The sequence below is a fragment of the Diceros bicornis genome, chromosome 28 (genome assembly GCF_020826845.1).
Source record: "Diceros bicornis minor isolate mBicDic1 chromosome 28, mDicBic1.mat.cur, whole genome shotgun sequence".
NCBI lineage: Eukaryota > Metazoa > Chordata > Mammalia > Perissodactyla > Rhinocerotidae > Diceros > Diceros bicornis.
Window position 1 is genome coordinate 44,023,189 of NC_080767.1, and position 18,756 is coordinate 44,041,944.

Consider the following 18,756-nt stretch of genomic DNA (forward strand, 5'->3'; position numbering starts at 1 on the left):
TGGAGGAGAATGGGCACGGATGTTAGCCCAGGGCCGGTCTTCCTCGGCAAAAAGAGAGGAGGATTGGCAGATGTTAGCACAGGGCCGATCTCCTCACAAAAAAAAAAAAAAAAAAAAAGAATGTACAAAATCCAGAACACTGAAAACACCAAATGCTGGTGAGGATGTGGAGCAGTAGGAATTCTCACTCATTGCTGGTGGGAATGCCAAATGGTGCAGCCAGTTTGGAAGACAGTCTGAGAAGTTTCTTACAAAACTAAACATGCTTTTACCATATGATCCAGCTATCGTGCTCCCTGGTATTTACCCAAAAGAGTTGAAAATCTAGGTCCACACAAAAACCCGCACACGGATATTTACAGCAGCTTTACTCATAATTGCCAAAACTTGGAAGCAACTAAGATGTTCTTCAGTAGGTGAACGGATAAATAAACTGTAGTACATCCAGACAATGGAATATTATTCAGCCACTAAAGAGAAATGAGCTATCAAGCCATGAAAAGATACAGAGGAACCTTAAATGCATATGACTAAGTGAAAGAAGCCACTCTGAAAAGGCTACATACTATATGATTCCAACTATATGACATCCTGGATAAAGCAAAACTATGGAGACAGTAAAAGGATCAGTGGTTGCCAGCGGTTAGGGGGGCAGGGATGAAGAGACAGAGCACAGAGAATTTTTAGGGCAGTAAAACCCTCTTTATGATGCCATAATGATGGACACGTGTCATTATACATTTGTCCAAACCCACCGAATATACAACACCAAGAGTGAACCCCAGTGTAACCTATGGACTCTGAGTGATAACGACTTGTAGGTTCATCAGTTGTAATAAATGGACACTCTGGTGGGGGATGTTGATAATGGGCGAGGTTGTGCATGTGTACGGACAGGGGGCCTCTATGGGAAATTTCTACATTCTCCTCAATTTTCTTGTGAACCTAAAACTGCTCTAAAAAATAAAGTCTGCTAAAAAAATTTAATAAGCATTGAAAAAAACCCATGCATGATGTAGTTGAGGAAACATGAACACTGGCTGGGTGGCTCAGGATATGAGGCCTTTTCAACATTTTAGTTGTGATAATGATATTGTGGTTATGTTTTAAAACATGGTCCTTAGCCTTTAGAGAGGGATGATGTGCTAGGATACAGTGTTTGAAGTTTTTCAGACAGAAAATGACTGGGGAGGGATTAGGAGTAGAGTTATAAAAAGACTAGCTATGAATGGGTAGTTCTTGGCTGGGTGATAGGTACCTGGGGTTCATAAGGCTATCACCACTGCCTTCTGAAATGTTTGAAGCTTTCCACAGTGAATAAGAAGATAAAAAATAAATAAATTCTAGATGAACCAACGATTGAATATAAAAAATAAAATAATAATAATAATAACAAGTTTGTTTAAAATCACTAAAATGAAACTCAGAAAAATGTCAACTAAAATTATCTGAAAGTTTTATTGATGGATTAAATACCACAAATAAAAATTTTTTAAGCATAACTGAGGAATTCTGAAGTCCAGCTTTGGGACATCTGGGTGGCCTTGAGCTTGAGTATATGGAGACCCCAGACTGCTGGCAAAAGCTACTAGAGCCCCTCGTGCAAGAAGGTCACATCATCTCAGGCTCGGGCAAGTGCTACAAGTGAGTGCTGTACACACAGTCACCCCGGACAACCAGGCACAATGAGAGACAGGCGCTCTGAGCAAGGACCATGGGAACAAAACAGGGGCTCCGAGGGAGAGACCTGACAGCTGCAGAAACGCATGTGTGCTCACTGCTGAAGAACACGAAAGCTAATCTTGAAACATTCGGTCACAAGTAAAAACTATTCAACAGTGACACTGGATTAAAAAAAGTAGACATTCTTGAGCCATAAAATAGGATAACCAAACTCAAGAACTCAACGCACAGGTTTATTAGCAGATTAGCACTGTAAAAAGAGAACTGGTGAATTTAAATAAAAACATCTATATTCAAGTACAGACTTTTTTGTGTGTGTATGTGTATATATTGAAGAATTTTTTTTATTGATGTCTTAATGGTTTATAACATTGTGAAATTTTGGTTGAACATTATTGTTTGTCAATCACCATATACATGTCTCCCTTCACCCCTTGTGCCCACCCCCCCGAACCCCCTTGCCCCTGGTAACCACTATACAGTTCTCTCTGTCCGTGTGTTGGTTTATATTCCAACATATGAGTGAGATGATGTGGTGTTTGTCTTTCTCTGTCTGGCTTATTTCACTTAACATAATACCCTCCAGGTCCATCCATGTTGCTGGAAATGGGACAATTTTGTCTTGTTTTATGGCTGAGTAGTATTCCATTGTATATATATACCACATCTTCTTTATCCAATCATCACTTGATGGACACTTGGGTTGCTTCCACTTCTTGGCTATAGAGAATGCTGCTGCGATGAACATAGGGGTGCATAAGCCTCTTTGGATTGTTGATTTCAGGTTCGTTGGATAGATTCCTAGTAGCGAGATAGCTGGATCATAGGGCATTTCTATTTTTAGTTTTTTGAGGAATCTCCATACTGTTTTCCATAGAGGCTGCACCAGTTTGCACTCCCACCAGCAGTGGTTTAGGGTTCCCATTTCTCCACATCTTCTCCAACATTTGTTGTTTTCTGTCTTGGTGGTTATAGCCATTCTCACAGGTGTATGGTGATATCTTAGTGTGGTTTTGATTTGCATTTCCCTGATGACTAGTGATGTTGAACATCTTTTCATGTGCCTATTGGCCATCTGTATATCTTCTTTGGAGAAGTGTCGGTTCATTTCTTCTGCCCATTTTTTAATTGGGTTGCTTGTTTTTTTGTTGTTCAGTTGTGTGAGTTCTTTATATATTATGGAGATTAACCCCTTGTTGGATATATGTTTTGCAAGTATTTTCTCCCAGCTGGTAGGCTGTCTATTCATTTTGGTCCTGGTTTTACTTGTCTTGTTGAAGCTCTTTAATCTGATGAAGTCCCACTTGCTTATTTTTTCTTTAGTTTTCCTAGTCCGAGTAGACATGGCATCCAAAAAGATTCCTTTATGACCAATGTCAAATAGTGTATTGCCTATATTTTCTTCTAGGAGTATTATAGTTTCAGGTCTCACCTTCAGGTTTTTGATCCATTTTGAGTTAATTTTTGTGAATGGCAATAGCAGATGGTCTACTTTCATTCTTTTGCATGTGGCTGTCCAGTTTTCCCAGCACCATTTTTTTTTTAAAGATTTTATTTATTTATTTATTTTCCCCCCAAAGCCCCAGTAGATAGTTGTATGTCACAGCTGCACAACCTTCTAGTTGCTGTATGTGGGACGTGGCCTCAGCATGGCCGGAGAAGCAGTGCGTCGGTGCGCGCCCGGGATCCAAACCCGGGCCGCCAGTAGCGGAGCGTGCGCACTTAACCGCTAAGCCATGGCGCCGGCTCCCCCCCAGCACCATTTATTGAAGAGACTTTTCTTTCTCCATTGTATGTGCTTAACTCCTTTGTCGAAGATTAGCTGTCCGTAGATGTGTGGTTTTATTTATTTATTTTTTTTGTGAGGAAGATCAGCCCTGAGCTAACATCCATGCCAATCCTCTTTTTGCTGAGGAAGATTGGCCCTGAGCTAACATCCGTGCCCATCTTCCTCCACTTTATGTGGGACACCGCCACAGCATGGCCTGACAAGTGGTGCATCAGTGTGCACCCAGAATCCGAACCTGGGCCACCAGCAGCGGAGTGCACTCACTCAACCGCTATGCCACGGGGCTGGCCCCAGATGTGTGGTTTTAATTCTGGACTTTCATTTCTGTTCCATTGATCTGTGTGTCTGTTTTTGTACCAGTACCATGCTGTTTTGATTACTATTGCTTTGTAGTATGTTTTGAAGTCAGGGATTGTGATGCTTCCAGCTTTGTTCTTTTTTCTCAGGATTGCTTTAGCTATTCAGGGTCTTTTGTTGCCCCATATGAATTTTAGTATTCTTTGTTCTATTTCCGTGAAGAATGTCATTGGGATTCTGATTGGGATTGCGTTGAATCTGTAGATTGCCTTAGGTAATACAGACATTTTAACTATGTTTATTTTTCCAATCCATGTGCATGGGATATCTTTCCATTTCTTTATGTCACCATCAGTTTCTTTCAATAATGTCTTATTGTTTTCATTGTATAGGTCTTTCACCTTGGTAAGATTTATTCCTAGATATTTTATTCTTTTTGTTGCAATTGTAAATGGTATTATCTTTTTGAGCTCTCTTTCTGTTAGTTCGTTATTAGCATAGAGAAATGCAACTGATTTTTGTAGGTTGATTTTGTACCCTGCGACTTTGCTGTAGTTGTTGATTAGTACAGACTTTTTTAATGGAAAATACAGAAGAAAGGGTACAACTTACAAAGGATAAATAAGAACATACATTCATTTAAGTTTCTGAAGGAGAAGACAGAAAATGGGCAGAGACAATATTTGAAGAGATAGTGCTGATAATTTTTCAACAGGACTTCAGAGACACAGATTGAAGAAGCCCAAGGAGTTTCATGCAAGATAAATAAAAAGAAATCCATACTCAGTTCTGTCATAATGAAATTGCAGAAAACCAAAGACAAAAATATATCTTAAAAGCAGCAAAAGGAAGAAGTTATCTTCAAAGGAGCACTCGACCTCCAGCAGCGACACTGGGGGCCGGAGTCGGTGAGCTGTCACCAACGTGTAACCTAAACTTACCCTGGTGAAACGTCCTTTGAGAAGGAAGGTGTCTGGAGGAAGTCAGCCCCCTGCAGCCTCTGTCTCCCTCTGATCAAACTGAAGACTCTGGGCAGAAGGCAAAGCCACTGCCTGAGAACTCTGAGAGCCACAGCGGCAGGGGGCGGGGAGGGAGGTCACAGCATCGGAACGACAGGTGCAGTGGGAAGTTCCTTTCTTTCCTCCTTTACCCCCCAACTTTGGCCTGAAAGCTGACCCAGTCAGGATGCTTGCTGTGCCGTGGGCGTAGATGACAAAAACTTCATGAAAAACCCTCTCTTTCTGACCAGAGGGCCAGGAAAGGAGGCTCCTGTGAGCTGGGAGGGTGTGGGGAGAAAGCCTTGTTCCCTTTTCTCAGGTGGCCCTGGGAGGGCAGCCCCAGGTGCAGAGCTGCAGTGCCATGTGCGCGTATCAAAAACAGTGGAGAAACAGAATGGAGGACCCAGACAGACCGGGTTTATGAAAGAGGCATAGCAGACCAGTGGAAAAGGTCAGACTTTCCAGTAATGATGCTGGACCAACCAGGTATCCGTGAGCAGGATCTGAGTCCTTCCTTGAATCGTGCACAAAAATTAAATCCATCTGCATTAAAACTTAAGAAAGGCGAAGCAACTGTTAGACAACAATATAGAAAAAATCTTTATGAAGTCAAAGTATGGAAATGTTGCTTAAACAAGGCACCAAGAGCACTAACCATGAGGAAAAGACTGATAAGTTTACTGCATTATAATTAGGAACTTCTGCCCACCAAAGATACCACTCAGAAGGCAAAAACGGCAAATCCTGGAGTAGACGATTATGTGCAAGACCTATAACCAACCAACGACTGTTACTCAGGAAACATAAAGAAACCCTAAAAGTCAAAAAGGAAAAGACAGAGAAATGGGCAGAAGGCTCAAAGCACTGCCTCCCAAGAGGCAAACGAAGCAAATACTACCCCACAGTAACCCAAGAAACAAACAGTGACAAACAGTGGGGGTGTAGAGTGACAAAGCCTCACTCTACACCCCTACCTCCACCTATCTGAAATGGAAAAGTCCAAATCCCGCTTGCTGGCAAGGACACAGGGCCACAGGAGCCCTCATCGGCCAATTTGCACAGGTGATGATGCACACCCCCCTGGGATGTAGACACACACGTGACCAGGCACACATGCCCCACAGCAAGGACAAGAGATGGACACGCACAGTGCTTTCACGCACTGGCCCAAGAGCAACGGAGCCTCCATCATAGGCAGTGACGTGGGCGACCCGCAGACACGATGCCGATCAAGTGACAGTGGACTCAAAGGACACACAGGAGGAGCCACGCAGACGAAGTCCACATACAGCCTCAGGGCCGTGGTCTGTCTAGGGAGGAAGGGGGTTGTGGCCGCACAGGGCACCAGCTGGTGTCAATAGCTGCTAACCGTCTAGTCACTGACACGGGGTTTCATGGGTATTCTCTCTCTCCTGTATGTAAGGCAGTCATAACGTTTTAAAATGTGAGAGCAAGAGGATAAATGAAAAACGTGCAAGTGATGAAGACACTCAGGAGTGCCACCACTTTTAGCCCTGAACCAGCATCCTGGGTGGCGCCCCAAGTCTTTAGAACACATGTGACTCATGACCACTGCCCTCCCACCTGCAGGCACCTGGAGGAGGCCAGGGACCACCAGAGCCGCTGTGCACAAACATGCCAGGAGAGCTCCAGGGGAAAGGGTCTGCGAAGCCACGCTCTCCCGAGCCCCGGCCAAAGTGGACCCTGCCTCAGGTCCCCTACCCTGGAACAGGCAGCCTGAGAGAAGTGGTTCCTGTGAAGGAAAAGAGTCTGCAGGAGAGCCAGATGCCCACCCACCTCTCAAGAGACCGTGCACCTCTCCCCGCTCACCGCTGGCCAGAGAGAAGGCAGGAGGAGGGGCCACTTACGTCCAGCTTCATCAGGGTGAGCAGGTCCTTCTTGGCGGCTCTGAAGATGGCGTCTGTCTTCCTGTTGGGGACAGTCTCGTCCGAAGTGCTCTCCTCATAGTGGAAGACCGCAGAGGGGGTCTCTGCAACAACCACGTTTTTCTTGGACTTGAGAAGAACACAGGTATTGTGATCAGAAGGGATATGGCAGGGAAAGGATGTGGGGGGCCCAGCCAGCCCCAGACCCCACAGGGAACACTAGCCTCAGGAGAAGGGCAGAGCCGAAGATGAGGAGTAAGAAGAGGAGCCACCTACCTTGCTGGCCATGGCGCTCCCGGGGCGTTCCTCTGCCTGTAGGAGGACCCTGGCACGGTCACATGCCATCCTCAGGTCTGAGGGGGCACCTGCTGTGCTCCCTACAAATGGAGGGGAGACTCAGGACACTGTGCTGGCTCGACCGGATGCACCAGTCTGTACGCACTGGTCTGTACGCGCTCCGCAAGGGCTGGCTGAGTGCTCCCTGAAACCTAAAGCGGCACAGACCCTGGTAGGTGAGGCTCAAATCACGGCAGCCCAAAGCCTCTGTGCTGTCCAGCTTTTCCACGACCCACAACCAACTTAGGCATAGGAAGTACCAGCATGAGCAAGTCGCTAGAGCAGGTACTAGGAACTCTGCCGAGGACGTGAGCTCTGGATCAAACATCTAGGTTTGCATCCCAGGCCCGCCATGTACAAGCTGTGTGTGCAAGCGACTTACTGGAGCCACGGTTTCCTCATCCAAAATGCAGAATTCATAACACCCCCTCCTCAGGTTGTTCTAAAACGTGCATGAGGTCTTGCACACAGCACTTGGCACTAACAGGAGAGAGAAATGAGCTTCCAACACAACAAACCACAGAGGCATGCAACACAGCTCAGTCTCCACAGCATGACGCTGAGCGAAGGGCTCCAGACAGAGAGCACATCCTGCATGCTCCACCACGGAAGTTCCAGAACAGTCCAAACCAGAGACGCAGGCTAGGCGTGGGGAGGAGTGACTGCTGACTTGGGTCCCAGCACCATGACACGGGTGTGCACTGTGGTCAGAACTCAGGGGCTGTGCACTGCACTCTGTTACTCACGCCTCAGTAAAGTACTGCCAGCATTTAAAAACCCCAAGTCTGAGCCAGCCTTGATGGCCTAGTGGTTAAAGCTTGTCGTGTTCCACTTCAGCAACCCGGGTTTGGTTCCCAGGCGCAGATCCACAGCACTCGCCTGTCAGTAGCCATGCTATGCTGGCGGTTCACATAGAAGAACTAGAAGGACTTACAGCTAGAATATACAACTACGTACTGGGGTTTTGGGGAGGGAAAAAAACAAAAAAATAAACAAAAAATAAAACCCCAAGTCTGAAGAGGTCAGGACAGTGCTTTCTCCAGTACGGTGTGCGAGAAGGCGGCGGCTGCTACACGCTGTGTCTGAGCACACAGGCCTGTTGGGCAGCTGCTGCACACACCACTCTTCAGTAAAGCACGCAGCTATAAAGTAAAACTGAAGAACCTGCAATCGTTGATTTAAACCAACTTCAGACAATCACAGAAAGCTGGTGTCAGAACTACACAGAAATTGCAAATTCTCAGTGTTATTGCAAATGTCCAGTTTTAGACGAAAGCAGAGGAGCGTGGGACAGGGCTGATGACACCTTGGGCGCTGGCCCAACTGGACCATGGCCTGTGTGGATCACGCACTAAAGCCCTTTGCCTGGGAACAGTGGGGTCCACCTGTGGTTTGAGAGTGACTAAGCCTTACTACCTTAATGTGGCAAAACAACACAGTCTGTACTCAGACGAGAAAAATAAAAGTGGGACTCATTGCCAGGAACCACAAAGACCAATCTCCACTAATTTTGTAAAGGTTGTATTTCATAGGAAAATACTTAAATCTGTGCAGCTATTTTCTTATCATATTAATAAGACTGAAAAGTTTAAAACAACATAGCAGTTAATAATAACTATTTTTGTCCATCCTAAGATACCATATATTCATAGTATTACAGGATTATTATATTATTATATAACATATATTACACTGTGTATTTTATATTATTGTTTTGTTTTTATTATTAATAAGCCAAAGTATAATGATAGCAATATCTGTTTTAAAAATAAAATCCAACCATACTCCCTGTGATAAATACATGCATACATTAAAGGTTGTACATTTCTACAGAATGCTGGTGTTATAATCATAGTTTATAAAATTTAAAATGTTGAGTATCTCTGATTTTTGCCAGAAACACATCCTATATATATGAGTGTCTTATCTACACAGACCAGAGGAAAGATAACTCTGCAATCTGTATGAATGTTAACTGGATATGTTCATGGAATTGGATAATTCATACTCAAATTTTATTATCTGTGGATTGCTATTATTTTCAGTTATCTATCATTTAAGCTTCTTCTATTTGAAAAAATTCACTAAACATATTTTTTTAAATATGGCAGGTCAACTGGATAGCCATATGGGAAAACACCTACCCTGACCCCTAATCGCTTTAGACAAAAGAATCAGTCCTAGATGGATGAATACGAAAGGTAAATGTTGAAGCTTACAGGCACGTTTCCTAAAGAAGACACAAAATGTATTAACCACAAAAGAAAAAATTTGATAAATTGGACTCTATTAAATTTAAAAACTTCTATTCATCAAAAGACACCATTAAGAGAGTGAAAAATGAGCAGAAAATATTTTTAATACATACATCCAACAAAGGACTCATACAGAGAGTATCTAAACAACTCCTATTAATCAACAAGAAAATGAAAGAAAACCTGAAAGGAAAATGGGCAAAGGATAGTCCACTCCTATCCCACTGGACACGGAAGGTGCCTCAGGCTCATGAGTCGTCAGGAAGATGGAGTAATAGCCACAACAAGGCCCCCCTGCAGGGCACCGAGGGCCCAAAATGAAAAAGATGGAAAACAGCACAGGCCGAGCAGGACAACCTCCTGCAAGATGGCGTGGCCTGTAAGATGCGCTGTCTGACACATGAGGCCAGTGAGCACGTGAGTAGGACTGGGGATCGAACTGTTAGAATTTAAGTGTGAACAGCTAGATGTGGCAGGCGGTTCCGTACTGGCCAGTGCAGACTGGAGCAACCAGACAGCCTTACGAGGCTGGTGGGAGTACAAGTCAGGACAAGTGCACAGAAAACCACCGGCAGTGCTTCCCAAGCTAAACATACATGCACTCTACGACCCAGCAGTTCCAATGGGAACATGCACATGTGTTCAACAGACACATAAATGCAGTGTATTCACACAATAAAACACTACACAACAGTGAGAACGGGTGCATATGGCTACACAACAACACGGAGGGATGTCACAAACACAAGGCTGAGCAGAAGAAGCCAGACTCAAAAGCAGCCTGAGCTGCCAGAAATCAGGAGACAAGGTACCACTGGTGCAACAGCTTGTTGCTGCCCTAAACATCACTGCTGGCAGTAACCCAAGGGGCATGAACGGGGGTTTGGAGCAGCTGGTTTCTTTATCTGGATGCTGGTCTCATAGACGAGCTCAGTTTGTGAAAATTCATCAAACTGCCCACTTACAATTTACACATTCCAAATGCATATTTATATCCATAAACAGTTAATAAAAATAAAAAATGACTTGGTATTAGTGAAGAAACAGGCAAATATACCAGTAGAACACAAAAGATACCTAAAAAGTAGATCCAAGTAACCTAATATCCAGAGCAGACAAATCCATAGAGACGGAAAGCAGATGGGTGGTTGCCAGGGCTGGGGGGCTGGGCAAGGGAATGATGGCTAACGGGTACAGGGTTTCTTTACTGGGTGATGAAAATGTTCTGGAATTAGACAGTGGTGATGGACGCACAATTTTGTGACTATACTAAAAGCCACTAAATTATACACTTTTATTTTTTTTAATGAGGTTTTTTTTTTTTTTGAGGAAGATTGGCCCTGAGCTAACATCTGTTGCCAATCTTTCTCCTTTTTTCCCTGTTTCTCCCCAAAGCCCCATTAGACAGTTGTATGTCATAGTTGTACATCCTTCTAGTTACTCTATGTGGGATGCCGCCTAAGCACTGCTTGATGAGCAGTGCATAGGTTCGCGCCCAGGGTCCATACCGGCGAACCCCGGGCAACCAAAGCGGAGCATGCAAACTTAACTGCTATGCCGCCAGCCCGGCCCCGTAAATTTTACACTTTAAAAGGGTGAACTTTATGGTAAGTGAATTATATCTCGAAAAAGCTGTTATTAAAAAAAAAAAAAGTCTATGTAGATTCAGAAACTTGATACCTATTGAAAATCGCACCAAAAAAGCAACAGGGAAATGAAAGTGTTTTGTTAATGGTGTTGGGAAAATTATCACTCTATAGAGTAAGAAAAAGCTGACTTTCTCACCTCAGACATATGCAAGAGAGAACGACAAGGAATGACAGACCTCAATGGGGGTGGCGAGACTGAAAAACTAACAGAAAGAATCTAGAAGAACACACTTATGACCCAGGAATAAGAAAAGAGACCCAAAATACAAATGGCAAGGTTTCCATAAAGGGACGTCAAGGCTCCTGTTCCCTGAAGGTCCCCCTGGCCATGTTTCCGACAGATGGAGACCAGGAGAAGATACCTGAGCAACTAATACTGATGAGGGTTCTCTACCTGGAGCATATAAAGAATTAATGCAAATCAACAAGACAACCTCAGGAAACTGCAGAAAATGGGCAAAGAATATAAACAGACAATTCTTAAAGAGGGAACCAAATAGCTCTCATGGAGATGATGAAACTTGCAAGCAACCCACAAACAAAACAGACTTTCGAATGAACATAAGAGCAAAATTAGAAAGGTGATAAGGAGCGAGCTGGTCTGTGGCGGGGTGTCAATGGCCTGCTGGCTGTAGGCCTGATGTAGGGACATCACCTGAAGCTGCCCCTGGCCCACTTCCCCCTGGCCCACTGCCCCGTGGCCCATGGCCCACCCCAGGATGCACCCACGGAAACTGTCCAGGCTGCGGCACTCACAAGCTAACAAAGGTCATGGCAAGGTCCCCGTAGGGGAAGGTGCTTGGGGAGACAGGAAGAGAGCCAACTGATGACCAAAGGGCTAAGAAAACTCTCTCTGCAACTGAGATCCCACAAGAAAACAGAGCGGAGAGGAAGCAGGAGGGGCGCGCAGACACCCCCGGAAGAGTTCTGCTACAATGAAAGCACCACACCTGGGTGATGGCTGAGGGGGACAGAGGGCCCAGGGAAAACCACTTCGGTGGAGGACACAGCATGCTGGCATGTGGTGGGCACAGCCCAGCACAAGGAGCAAGGATGGTGCTGGGGTAGACACTCCTGCAGGGGCAGGAGGGGGCACGCAGGGCCCAGCCAGGAGAAGCTTCGTGGACACGGACACAGGGGGCAGTGGTGAAACAGGGTCACTGCGGACAGGAGCTCACAGGATGTTCTGGCAGCAAGATGTCCACCACAGCCTCAGATCAAGAGCCAGAGTGTGGGCGCAGGGTCCTCTGGGCCCCAAGGCTTGCCCACCTTATTAAACGCTCCAAGTTCAGGTCCTTTACCTGGTGGAGCTGAAGGGGCCTGGTCACCTGCCTGGGCCTTGCCAACCTTGTCCGAGATCTCTTCGTGGACAGAAGGCAGCGGGACGGAGTGGCTCCTCTTCAGCAGAGGCCCAGAGGCTGCTGCACGGCTGCCCCCACGATCTGCTGGGACGAGACGGTCGTGAGGCAAGGCCTCCGTTCCCATAGTAGTGCACAACCGCACATCTTGAGGCCCAGACAGCCCTCTGAGAGTCCTGCACATCTGCCACCTCGGGCCACGTCCTCATCATCTGCACCTGCCTGGCCCATCACCTGTGCCCACTTGCCCCCGTGAGTGATGCGTGAGTGTCAGCCTCAGACTCAGGCCCTGCTCTGCCCCCTCTCCAAGGTCTTCCTCAACTGACTGGCCGCTTGCTGCCAGCCGAGCACCTTGAAGGTGAACTCCTGCCCCAGGTGGAAGCGGTGTCCCTTTCTCAGTGGATTCTTAGTCAAGGTGGCCATGTGAGCACACCTGGGATGAGCTTGGTGAGCTTCAGCGTTCCACCAGTCCCTCAGGTGAATGAATCCAAAAGAACCTTCCAGGAAGGACCCTGAGCAACACCGGCTTTATTGAATTTGACATACTTCATTAGTCACTTGTTTATAAACAAACAGGTGACATATCCCACATCTGTTAGTGTTGCTGCATGTTACACCATCACCCTGGAGGTGACTCCTGGCCAAAAAGCCTCAATGGACAGTTTCTTTCCCCAAATCTAAGCCCCTCTGGAGAGCTGAGAGCAGTGCAGTCAGAGAGCAAAGCTCGAACCTGCTCCCTGAATGTCTTTCCCCGGGGCCAAGTCTTCCCACAGAGACTTGGGGGTGGGGGGCTGGGGAGGGGGTGTGGCACGGGGGGACAGCTGGTGACCCAAGGGGTGGGAGGGAAGGAAGGAGGCCGGGACTCAGGCTGGAGGTTGGCCCGGGGGGGCAGTACCTGGGTCACAGGACTCCTGGGGACGCAGGGGCCTCTCCTCGGGGCCACAGCTCATCTGCCTCTTGGCCTTTCCAGCAGCCACACTGGCTACAGACACGAGGGGGATGGCCTGGCTCTCCTGGGTCGTGAGAAAGAAGTGGGGGCTGCTCCAGGAACACACCTGGGCTGGTGTGAAACCCTCAAGAAAAAGCCCCATTTCAGGGAAGGAGAGGAGGCAATGATGCCCAGGAAACCAGTGACGTGAAAAGAGCACTCGTTTGTGTCAGGTAGCCGAGGCTAAGCTGGCTTCTGTCTCAGCATCTCTATCAAGTTTAAACGACATTCAAAACTGTCAGGAACCTTAAGACTCTTCATGAAGATGAAACAGAAGGCAGCAAGCAAAAGGACATGTCCTGAACTATCAGCAGGGGAGACGGCAAAACCTAAAACATCATCAAACCTAGGGAAGACGGAAAACCTAAAGCATCATCAAAACTAGGGAAGACGGCAAAACCTAAAACATCATCAAAACTAGGGAAGACGGCAAAAATTAAAACATCATCAAAACTAAGGAAGACGGCAAAATCTAAAACATCATCAAAACTAGGGAAGACGGCAAAACCTAAAACATCATCAAAACTAGGGGTTGGGGCCGGCCCCGTGGCTTAGCGGTTAAGTGCACACGCTCCACTACTGGTGGCCCGGGTTCGGATCCCGGGCGCGCACCGACGCACCGCTTCCCCAGCCATGCTGAGGCCGCGTCCCACATACAGCAACTAGAAGGATGTGCAACTATGACATACAACTATCTACCGGGGCTTTGGGGGGGGGGGAAGAACTCTATGGGGCGGGAGGGGACAGGAGGTGACAGCCCCGCTGGATGGGCCGTCACTCAGTGTGTGCCAGGGAGGAGCTGGAAAAGGGCAGGCGTGCTCATGGAGCGCAGTGCTCCAATGAGCCAATCCAGCCCAAGCTCCAGACTCTCCTGGGAAGGGAACGGCAGAGGCACAACAAGTCTCCAGGAGGTACGCACTCTGGCATCTAAGAAAGAATCCCATCTTCTCCCACACTTAACTGATGGGACAGGTTCTCAGCACAAGACCCCAGGAGATTTGAGGCCTGGACAAGTAAACTTGGCCCATCGTCACCTCCCAAAGTCCAGGGTCCTGATGACCAGAGATTAGGAGGCCAAGGCCACACTTACAGGGTTGAAGAGCTCTGTGGTGAGGCCCAGGTAGTTGTGCAGAGCTAGAAAGGTGACCCTCTGCAGCCGCACCATGATGATCTGTGAGAGAGACAGGCCAGCTGTGCCAGGCTTGGCACCTCCCCCAGACACTCTGAGCCACCTCGGGGCATTCTGACAACTCACCACGGTCACCCAGGATGTTAGCATTAGAGGCATAAGGGAACTCTTTGCATTGTTTTTGCAAGTTTTCTGTAAATCTAAAATTACTTCAAAGCAAGAAGTTTAATAATTAAAAAAAGAACTCTTTTGGGGGTAGTGGGAGACCTGAAGACCTCTTTGAGGTTATGAATATTAATTTTTATTGTAAAATAAGTATTACAAAATTTTTTAAAAACTATCTTAGTCCTTCTTACACCCACCCAGAACCCCACCATGCCAGCAGTCAGTCTGCCATGAAGTTGATCCCACTGTTGGGGATGCGTCTTCACGGCTGTAAGATTCAGAAGCCACACAGTAAACTGAGGATCCGGGACCTGCACTGAGATGGCCCAGGGCAGAGAGGTCAACTGGTGAGCAACCAACCTGTACCACTCTCACCAGGGTTTCAGGATATTTCTCAAACACTCCCTGAAAAGCCGCAGCAGGAAGCCGGAGGATGGTGGACGGGACAGCGGCGCGGGCAGACACTGTTTTGTATGGTGCGGTGTGGCCCTGTAACGACAGCTTTGGTTAGCCTGCTCTCGCCTGTCCTGAGAGTTCGGAACCGGCTCTCCAAGTCCGTGCCCTGGACTCAACCGTCACCCCTCTCAGGACCCCGCTCTCCAAAAGGGTACGTGAGACACCAGCCCACATGGCCCTCCCATGGGGAGCTAGGATCATCCCAGCAAACCACCCCCATGGCTGAGCTCCTTTCACTGAGATGATGCACTTGAGATTCATCACGCTGCTCCTGTACCAGTACTTTGTGCTCTTGGCTGCTGAGAACTAGTCTGTTTTACGGAGGCATCAGTTTATCTATCTAGCAGTTGAAGGACATTCCGGTTGTTTCCAGTTTTTGGCAATTATAAATAAAGCTGCTAAAAATATTCACATATAGGGTTTTGTGTGAACAAAGTTTTCATTTCTCTTGCTAAATATCTAGGAGTGGGACTTCTGGGTCATACAGTATATGCATCTATAACTTTTAAGAAACTACCAAGAGCCAGCCCTGACTCTAGTGGTTAAATTTTACGGTGTTCTGCTTTGGCAGCCCGGGTTCACCACCCGTATGTCAGTAGCCAAGCTGCTGCAGTGGCTCACATAGAAGAACTAGAAGGATTTACAACTAGAATATACAACTATGTACTGGGGCTTTGGGGAGAAAAAAAAAAAGAGAGGAAGATTGGCAACAGATGTTAGCTCAGGGCAAATCTTTCCCAGGAAAAAAAAAAAAAAAAGAAACTACCAAGCTGTTTCACAGTGGCTGCACCACTCTGCACTCCACCAGCAATGAATGAGAGTTTCAGGTGATCCACACGCACACCACACCTGCACTGTCAGGGTTGTAGGATGAAGAATTTGGCCAGTCTTGGTCCCCGGTTCCTCGGAAAAGCCTCTCAACCTTTGGAAGTCTCTAAGTGTTAGCAGTATCTTGGTTACTCAAGGTGGGGCTGGCCACACCAGGAAGATTGGCCACAGGATTAGAGGGCTGGGGTGTTCCTGACCTCAGGGAGGAGAGAGGCTGCAGACTGAGTTCAGTCTCACGGCTTTGATTCCATCAGCCTAATCCATCATTCCAAGAGGTGTGCAGTGTCTCACCATGGTTTTAACTCTCATTTCCCAAATGACTACTGATGATGAGGGCCTTTTCAGGCACTTCTCTGACATCAGCATATTATCTATGGTGAAGTGTCTGTTAAGACCCCTTTTGTCTATTTTTCAGTGAGTTGCTTGTTTTCTTAACGTTGAGTTGGACAGATCTTTGTATACTCTGGATGCAATTCCTTTACCAGATATATGTTTTGCAAATATTTTCTCCCAGTCAGTTGGTTGACTTTTCACCCTTTTAACAGTGTCTTTCACAGACCAGACTTTTTAATTTTGGTGAAGTCTAATTTACCAATTTTTTTCTTTCATGGATCATGCTTTTTGTGTCATGTCTAAGAAATCTTTGCAAATCACAAGGTGACAAAAGTGTTCTTCAGAAAATTCTGTACTTTCAGGTTCCACATGTAGGTGTACGACCCATTTGGAGTCACGGTGAGGTGACGCATGTGTGCACATCACGTCCACCGCTCTGGCACCACTTGTTGAGAAGACTGTCCTTTCCCCAGCAGGCTGCCTCTGCGCCTTGGTCAGAAACCAGCTCACTCTGCACGTGCACCTACTTCTGGGCTGTCTGCTCGGCCCCACTGCTCTGTGTGTCTACCATCACGCTGTCCTGAAATAAAGTAGTGTGACTCCTTCGGCTTTGTTTTCATTTTCAAATTCTTCTAGCTATTTCTAGTTCCTTTGCCTTTCCATATAATTTTATACTCAATTTGTCTATTTCTAGAAAAAAAAAACTCTGCTGGGATTTTTATTGGAATTACGTTGAATAATTTGGGGAAATTTGCCTTCTTAACAGTACTGAGTCTTGCACTCCATGAAAACAGCATATTCCTCCAATTCACGTAAGCCTTCTTTGATTTCCTTCATCAGTGATGTGTAGTTTTCAGCATACATATCCCGTACATATTCTGTTAATACTTAAGTAATGTGTGGGTTTTGGTGCTATTATAAGTACTGCCATTTTTTAAAATCTCTATTTCCAATTTTTAATTGCTAACATATAGAAATACAATTGGTTTTATTCCGTATAGATCTTGTACCCTTGTTATGCTCACTCATAAGTTCTAACAGCTTTCTTGTTGATTCTACAGGATTTTCTACATCGATAATCAGGTTGTTTGCAAATAGAGACTGTTTCATTTTTTTCTTTTCCAACATGTGTGCTTATTTCTTTCTCTTCCCTCACTACCCCGGTGAGGACTTCCAGCATGATGTTGAGCAGGAGCGGCGAGAATGGACATTCTGGGCTTAATTCCCATCTTCAAGGGAAAGCATTCAGTCTCTCCCCTAATCAGGTATGATGTTAGCTGTTAGTGTTTTTATAGATGTCCTTTACTGGATTTAGGAAATTCTCTTCTTTTCCTAGTTTTCTGAGAATGCTTATCATGAATGGATGCTGAATTCTGTCAAAAGCTTTTTCTGCATCTATTGAGATGCATATGGTTTCTCTTCTTTACTCTGTCGATATGGTGAATCACATCGACTGATTTTCAAATGTCATTTAACAGCCTGCATTCCTGGAATAAACTCTATAACATCATTAGATATTATCCTTCTTTTATATATTGCTGGACTCAAATTTCTAATATTTGAGGATATTGTGGGTATCTAATATGTAAGGATATTAGAAGATATCTAACATTGAGGATTTTGTGTTTCTGTTCATGAGAGATATTGGTTGGCAATCTTCTTTTCTGGGAATACCTTTGTCTGGTTTGGTACCTGAGTAATACTGTCTCAAAACTGAATTGGGAAGTATTTCCTCCACCGCACTTTTCTGGAAGAGTTTGTGTAAAATTAGCATGATTCCTTCTTTAAATGTTGAGTAGAATGCCACAGTGAAGCCATTTATACCTAGAGTTTTCCTTCTGGGATGGATTTCAACTACGAATTGGATCTCTCTGAAAGACACGGCTGTTCAGATGATCCAAGTCTTCCTGAGGCCCTCTGGCAGTGGCCTCTTTCCAGGACTATGTTGATTTCATCTAAGTTGTTGATTTTAGGGGCATAAAGCTGTTCATAATAGTCCCTCATTCGTCTTTTTACACCTGTAGAGCCTGTAGACATGTCCCTTCCTTCACTTCTGATGTTGGTAGCTTGTCTCCTCCCTTTTTTCTTCACTGGTCTGGCAAGAGGTTTCTCTGTGTTACTGATGTTTTCTGAGAGCCAGCTTCTGCTCTCATTGATTCTCACTGTTGTTTCTCTACTTTCAATCTCACTGATTTCTGCTTTTATCTTTATTCCTGTCTTCCTTCTGCTTGCTTTGCATTTTCATTTGCTCTTCCTAGTTTCTTAAGATAATAGCTTAGATCATTGATTGCAGACATTTTTTCTTTTCTAAAGCATTTTAGGTTATAATTTTTCTCTATGCACTACTTTAGCTGCACTTGAAAAATCTTGATATGTTAAATTTTCCTTTTCATTTAGTTTGAAATATTTTGATTTCCTTGTAACTTCTCTGACTGACGTTTTATTTAGAAATGTATTCTTTAATTTCCAAATATTTAGGGGATTTCTTATATTTCCTCCTGTTATTGATTTCTAGTTTAATACCATTATAATCAGAGGACATACTCTGTATGATTTCAGTTCCTTGAAATTTATTAACGTTTGTTTTGTGGCCCCGAATACCTATT

At 45.5% G+C, this 18,756-nt stretch overlaps 1 protein-coding gene across 8 annotated transcripts in view; it reads right to left on the reverse strand.

Moving 5' to 3' along the window:
• The window catches only part of PNPLA7 (patatin like phospholipase domain containing 7), an 82,321-nt gene that overhangs the window by 47,915 nt on the left and 15,650 nt on the right, over window positions 1-18,756 (reverse strand). For 6 of the 8 annotated variants that reach the window (XM_058524631.1, XM_058524633.1, XM_058524630.1 and 3 more), the window contains 6 exons: window positions 14,894-15,022; window positions 14,330-14,410; window positions 13,147-13,264; window positions 12,195-12,338; window positions 6,930-7,030; window positions 6,636-6,782 (listed from right to left, as the gene is read on the reverse strand). In XM_058524631.1, coding sequence (XP_058380614.1) covers window positions 6,636-6,782; window positions 6,930-7,030; window positions 12,195-12,338; window positions 13,147-13,264; window positions 14,330-14,410; window positions 14,894-15,022 — 720 coding nt within the window. The remainder of the gene's footprint in view (window positions 1-6,635; window positions 6,783-6,929; window positions 7,031-12,194; window positions 12,339-13,146; window positions 13,265-14,329; window positions 14,411-14,893; window positions 15,023-18,756) is intronic. The other 2 variants (XM_058524629.1, XM_058524632.1) reach the window with 2 other exon arrangements.